The 6,837-nt window shown below is 34.3% G+C and overlaps 1 protein-coding gene across 2 annotated transcripts; it reads right to left on the bottom strand.

Annotated features, from left to right (window-relative positions):
• Positions 1–2,226: 2,226 nt before the first annotated feature.
• Positions 2,227–6,252, bottom strand: LOC129284633 (probable protein phosphatase 2C 15). 2 transcript variants are annotated; one of them, XM_054920160.1, is made up of 10 exons: positions 6,235–6,252; positions 5,980–6,028; positions 5,264–5,602; positions 4,847–5,018; positions 4,560–4,713; positions 4,414–4,477; positions 4,095–4,202; positions 3,864–3,989; positions 3,483–3,715; positions 2,227–2,606 (listed from the first exon to the last, which is right to left on the bottom strand). In XM_054920160.1, the coding sequence occupies exons 3-10, from the start codon at positions 5,471–5,473 to the stop codon at positions 2,387–2,389; spliced, it is 1,287 nt and encodes a 428-aa protein (XP_054776135.1). In that variant the 5' UTR covers positions 5,474–5,602; positions 5,980–6,028; positions 6,235–6,252; the 3' UTR covers positions 2,227–2,386. The 2 variants fall into 2 exon arrangements, with proteins under 2 accessions (XP_054776135.1, XP_054776134.1); XM_054920159.1 differs by lacking the exon at positions 6,235–6,252 and having other exon boundaries at positions 5,264–5,724; positions 5,980–6,222.
• Positions 6,253–6,837: the final 585 nt, after the last annotated feature.

Consider the following 6,837-nt stretch of genomic DNA (forward strand, 5'->3'; position numbering starts at 1 on the left):
ATAGACAAACAATTAATCAGGGCCTCACAGACAAGTCAATGAAGGTAGGCTGCTGGTTCTTGCATAATGTTGATAAGATTTCAATTTCAAAAAGGCTGTCAAGTCACTATCACCCTGGATCAATCAAGGCAAGCGAGCTCAATTTCCCCGAAAAAGAGTAAAAGAAAGCGAATCCATAAAATTTTTCCCTCCAGGAATATGGAAAGGTTAACGAGAAAACAAGCTGATATTAAGAAAGCCAACAAGAGGTGTTCTAATTCCTGCATCGTGTATGATTATGAAAAAAATCACGACCAAGTATTCTTGGAGAAACATGTTCACAATTGAGGATCAATAAATTTTGATTTAACACTACAGTCTTTATCTCTAAAATCCTAACTATAATTAATTGTAATTATGGAAATATGTAATTGCCCATAATGTTTAAAATCATTTCTATTGACAGAATTAAGCGTATTTATGTAGTGAACAAGTCATCATTTACAAAACTTAACAAGAAATAATTTTCATAGTGATAAGTTCATAATAAATCCATTTTTATTGATAGAACAAAGTATATTCATGTAACGAACAAATCATTATTAGAAAAATAACAATACTCCATGCCATTTTAACAAGAAATAATTCTCATAGTGATAAGTATTGAATAAAGTTATTTACATTGACAGAACAAGTGTATAAATCGGGTAAACAAATCATCATTTACAAAATAACAACACTCCATCACATTTTAACGAAAAAATAATTTCTATAATGACAAGTCTAGAATAAAGTTATTTACATTTATAGAATCAAGTGTATAAATATGGTAAACAAGTTACCATTCATAAAATAACAACACTCCATCAATTTTTTACAAAAAATAATTCCCTTATAATTTATCCAAGATATAGTTAGGGGGCAATTATGTATTTTTACAATTACAATTAATTATAGTTAGGACCCCAAGTACTGTGGTATTAAATTAGAATTTATTGATCCTCAATTGTGATAATCATTCCATTTTCTGGAGAGATAGTAAGAAGAACAGCTTCTAAATTCACCTGCCTTCGGCACATACAATCAAATTGAATAGGAAAAAGATTTTTAAGCAAAATTGATACATTGAAGGACGATTAGGTACAAAAACAAAGGAATGCACAGAAGTGTATTAACTTTTTTTAAATTAACCAATAAGAAACCTTTGTGTGACATTTTTTCTTGTCTATCTATCTGTAATAGATGAGCATTTCCATACAATTACTGGCCATTTTTGCCGTATGCATTTGCAGCATAAATAGTACATATACAGAAGTGTAAGTTTCTCCCCCAAAGATTTTTGACTTGTTTGGTTTCTATTCCCTTTTTGGTTTTTTTTTTTCCCTTTAACAACTATCTTGTAATATAGTTTTTACTTGAAACCCCAATTGACTACTAATTTTCAATGCTACTTGAAGCAAGCAGATAGTGTTATAAATTGCAGTGGTCCGAACTTAGTTCTCGTGGAAAGCCCAAGCTTCTTGAAATCCTTCATAATAATTGAGTGTGAAAAACTTTATTAATAAGATTTATTTTAAATATAATTGATTATGTTATGTAACATAATTGATTAAGAAAAATTGAAAAGTAAAATTAAAAAGCAGGATTAAAAAATAGATAAAATTACAGTGTTATAAAAATATATTCAAATACCCTATTTGCATGTCAAAATCAATTATATACTCAACCATATTTTTATTAAAATATTTGAACACTCATTATACATGCCAATATTAATTGTAAATAAAAAAATTATAATTTTTCTAAAAATATTCAAAAACTAGTCCATGCCAAAAATCAATTATCAACCAAAATCACTATTATCTTATAAACTATTATTATTCACTTTTTAATTATATTTTTTAAAAAATTTATATAAAAAAGCACGTAAGCTTTTTTTACAAATCATATTCTTGGATTCATAATTTATTTTGACATGTACAAAAATGTTTGAATATTTTTAAAAAACCATGATTTTGAATTTATAACTAATTTTGACTTGCATAATAAATATTTGAATATCTTTTTTAAAAAAAAAACTTCAAGTTCATAATTAATTTTAGTATGTAATAGAAATGTTTGTATATATTTTCACAAAACTATGATTATGGCCTTTAAAATTAATTGAGTTGTCCAAACACGCACTAAGTTCCCTTGTTTATAATTTATAAAATGGCACCATTAAATTTCCCAAAGCTCAGTCCAGGATTTACAAATTAAAAGTGATGCCCATTTTGTTAGAACTTGAGAATATTGCATATACATCTGTCACTGCTTTATGGTGGGATCTAAGCAATTATTTGACCTATAAAAATCATGACTATAAGAAGAAACAGGGGGCAAATGAGAGTGAATAGGGGAAGAAAAACTACGAGACTCTAATTCCACTAGGACGCTTGCCTTCCATGGCGTCCTTCTTGTTGCGACAATCAGCACAAAGAAAAGGGCCTTGCCAAGGCTTAGAGGTGGTAGAGAAAATGGAGCCAGCATGAACAGATATGCCTTCACTTGAAGCAAGATCTATCTGGCACACTGCGCACACAAAAATCCCAGAGGTTGATTCCCCTGAATTCCCATCATTCCCTAATCTTCAATATGAAAAAAAAAAAAGAAAAAGAAAATATATGAAAGTGTCAGAACAATACACAAAACCTAATTGAAGGCACTTAAGCGTTTGCTAGTAGGTTGTATAATGAAAATGTAATTCATAGAGGAATAATTTTCAGAAAAGTCAATCATGTGATGAATACCTAACATGTCATCTTACTTATTCACATGTCAATGTTTTTGTTGAAAAACATGATAACAAATATCTAAGAAGGGCTCAAATGGAAAACTAGAAAAATTAGAAGAAAATAGTCTGGCTAGATTTTGGGTGAAAAAAATTAATATTCTGATCAAATTGCAATTTTCAGAACATTATGAGATTTACTTGCAAGTTGCAGAGCTATAACAAGCATAGAATCCAAAGTAGGAATCATTGGAAGAACAATCCAAGAACCTTAACAGGCAACAGGGTTCCATATGATACACTCAATAATCATCAACGGTATCATGCTTCTGCCTACACCATAATGCAAGTCTCAGTGATAAGAATGTGAGGCCCTATAAGATTAACATGCTTGAGTTGAGGAGGATCCTTGTGAAGTTTTCTATTGTAGAAGTTTATAATCTGCATGTTAAATCACACATAAATACAACTCATTCAAAACTGCCAAAAAATTGGGGTGACTTCGATTCTCTTTCTTTTCTTTGTTCTTTTAAAAAGATCACCCTCTTCCCTTTTCTCGTCTCTCTTCTTTTTCCTCATATCAAACTTCAAACAAATTAGCCATCATTTTTAACAGCATAAAATCTGATGGGGCGAACAGATGTTCAGAGAAGGAAACCATGAAGTCATTGTCAAGAGATTTGTATGATACCTCCAAAATTCAAAACCTTAGCCTCAATGAATGTGAGATTACCTTTCAGCAAGCATGGCTGATCCTTCTTCAAACAGTTCCTCTACTATATTAACAGCTGAAAGCTTCTTTGACAGCTTACTAGTGGAATCACTGGATTTCTTCCTGAACAGTAAAGCTCTCAATTTATTCTGCTTTTTGGGGGGAGGAGGCGGTGGCAATGCATTATCAGGAGGAATTATGTCAACTACTATGCAAGTTGTATCGTCCTTTAGACCTCTTGTCCTTAATGCTTCCTGAAAAACAAAAGGAGTAAGTAGAGACTTAAGCATATATCAGATGAGCTCAAATATGTTCAACATGAATCTTAAGTCTTACCAATATATATATATATATATATATATTGACTTGATAGAAATTAGCAGGTAGCATTATGCATGTTACCTTCACAACCTGCCTAGCAGCAAGTTCAGCAGGCAAACCCCGACAAGATTTTGCAGCCATTTCTGAGGACAGAGCATCCCAGATGCCATCTGAAGCAATTATGAGCCTCCCACCAGCATTTGACAGCTATAATACAAGAACGATATCAGGCTTCATCCTGAAGACAGTAGCAGCATGCATAGCCTTAAGAACTTAAGCTTAAAAGTAGATGTTATTTCCAAATAATGATACCTTCACTTGTTTGACATATGGTATTGGAACTATAAACTCCCCCACATCCACGTCTCCAATTGACCTAGAAAGGCACAGACCCCCTGGCCAACAACGAAGGGGACCAATCTGAAATGATTCAGAAACACAATACATTCAAAAAGAAAATAAATCGATATGCAAAATATAAAGCCCTTAACGCGGATGATGAAAAGAGCGAAAAAGATAATAAATGGATATGCGAAATACAAAGTCCTTAACATGGAAAAAAAAATTGAGTTCTCTCTTTCCTTTTCAATTTTTAGATGAAAATGGTGATATCAAGTTATAATATTCCAACCTCAGCACCACCATAAATACTAAGTCTTCCAACTTCGCCTCCACTTGCAGTAACACGTTCTCTCCTGCAAGTACAGACAGTGCAAATGATTATCATGTGCACACAGAAAAAAGATAACCAAGTAAGCCCTGGAGATAAAATCATACTCTTCAATATTCTCTTCAAGCCTGTGATCAACAGTTAAGTTAGTAACAGGGCCACCCTGTGTGTCTAGTATACAGCGGGAATCTCCAACTGATGCAACTGTCACAGTCCATCTATCAACTATCACAAATGTGGCCGTAGTACCAGAAGTTTCTCCTGGAGGAAACCAGATAGGACACAAAATTAGATAAGAATAATCTAATTCCTGGTCTTCTTGCTCTATATTTCATTTCCCTCCATCAGACCATCACCAAGGGGGGCAAAGGAAATAAGGGCCATAATTCCCCACCTCTGCTCTGAAACTCCTTGTCAGTCTTCACAAACCCAGCAACCAATGCCCGAGGTAATGCCTGAAGCCACTCCTCTCTTCCGATTCCTCGAGGAAGAGCACCCAAAATGTGATTTAACAGATTTTCCCTGCTAAAAATTGCTGCAGCATTTCCGTTGTGACCATCAAAGATCTGCAATTTCAGAATACATCAGTGACCATCTCCAAAGATGAAGTCCTTTTCCCTAATGAATATTCACTTAGGCACACAAATCAAATCTATGATCTGAACATTTGTCCCTACACTCTCGAGTCAAAAGATATACGAATTTTTCACTCATACAAACCAGAACCGAAAACCAGTAATTCTCTAACTGGCAGTTGCTCTGGCGTGCAGGGCATGTTAAAAACAATAGAAGATGCAAATGGAGAGAATACCGCAAATACAGAAAATGCTGAGGAAGAATTTCCAGGTATTTGCTGACAATCGGCCTTTATTAGAAAGTAATCCTCCCCTTTCTTAGACTGAGCAGCATGTCCATACCTCAGAGTGGGCTTCTCCATCCTCTCATTCTTAATCTCCCTACTTATTAATGCAGCAAGAGGCACAAGATTATGATGGCGATGCCTCCCTCCACCAGACGCCATATTTAGGCCAAAAATACCTTTCCCTCAGAACAATATCTCAACTTTAGTGAGCTCTCTTTGTCACAAGCATATTTGAACCCCAAGTGAGGACACCATAAAACACTACTCAAGGAAATCAGCAAGCTCGTTCTGCACAGTAAACATTGACCAGCAGAAAGACAAAAATGAAACTGGCTTCAAATCAACTTCAGCCAACTTGATCTGCACTCATCACAAACGAAGTAGCCGAGCTGGGATCTAACCATTACGAACTGATCTCCAGCAAAAATTAGGCTAAAGAAAAACCAAACTGATAATGGACACTAAACTACAAGTATAACTACAATTTGTTTCGCCAGACTTTGGCATCTAACAAACTTTAAGGAAAATGACATTTGAAGTTCCAAGCTCAACACTACCTATATTAATTTCGAGAAAGGAGAAACTTGAAGCTTGTGTCATGGTTTTAAAAGCAGCCAAACAGAGAATAAAAATTCCAAACAAAAGAATAAATGCAGCAGAATTACCCGCGAGAATGTCTGCCTGCTTGCCCCGCAAAACAAGATGTAGATCTGACTGCGAAATAAGCAAACACACAGAGGAGAAGAACGGAAGACACCAACTCAGATACGATACGCGTATTGATGACAAAGTATGAACTGTAAACCCAATAATCTAAACCCAAAACCTTCGATTAAAAAAAGCCAATTCCTAGGGATGGATTAAGGATTAAGAAATTCTGTATAATTATAAGAAAGGCATTAAAATATTTCAGGACCAACCCAGGTCAGCTTCGGAACAATTTTCATTGCCAAGCACTTGCACAGAGATTCTTTAAATTATGTATTCTGTTTTACAGCCAGAAAGGATAACAATAAAGCACATGCCTTGGAAACTTGGTGTCAAGCTAGCCTCCATACATTTGAGAGAAAGAGAGACAAAGTGGCTTTGCTGACTATGAAGCCTACCGTCCCTAGAAAAGATCGCACATTCTGTTTCTGCTAAAAGTTGGTATCAAAAACATTTTCCTCTCAGATTCCTTGCGCCGGAGGGAAAAGCCACCACAATTCTCTCCAATCCAAGAAAATTAACAGTGAGCAACTGAATGTGGACTCACAAACGGCGAATATAATAGCTGACTCGGCCAAAATTCTTTATTTTCACTTGAGTCTGAGTGAGAAAATTTCGTCGTTATTTTCTACACATTTGACTCGGTTTGGGTAACATGATGCTGTCTTTTCCCCCATAAAAAGCGTAACTTCATATTAATATGTTTCTTATTGTATGAACAAAATTACATAACTAAATGTATTGTATTGACATGGTTATATTAAATTACGTAACTTTATAATTCTCTTAAAATTTAATAATAATTTTTAATACAT

Source organism: Prosopis cineraria, unplaced genomic scaffold (assembly GCF_029017545.1).
Source record: "Prosopis cineraria cultivar Desert tree isolate PC_DT_omini unplaced genomic scaffold, ASM2901754v1 PC10, whole genome shotgun sequence".
NCBI lineage: Eukaryota > Viridiplantae > Streptophyta > Magnoliopsida > Fabales > Fabaceae > Prosopis > Prosopis cineraria.

Bases quoted from the DNA above. Each gene is read 5' to 3' on its own strand.
- LOC129284633 (XM_054920160.1), bottom strand. From the start codon at position 5,473: ATGGCGTCTGGTGGAGGGAGGCATCGCCATCATAATCTTGTGCCTCTT. The intron at 5,019-5,263 runs GTATTCTCTCCA...CTGAAATTGCAG, and splicing joins CAGCATTTTCTGTATTTGCG to ATCTTTGATGGTCACAACGG. The intron at 2,607-3,482 runs GTAATCTCACAT...TTCATATTGAAG, and splicing joins TCAGCCATGCTTGCTGAAAG to ATTAGGGAATGATGGGAATT.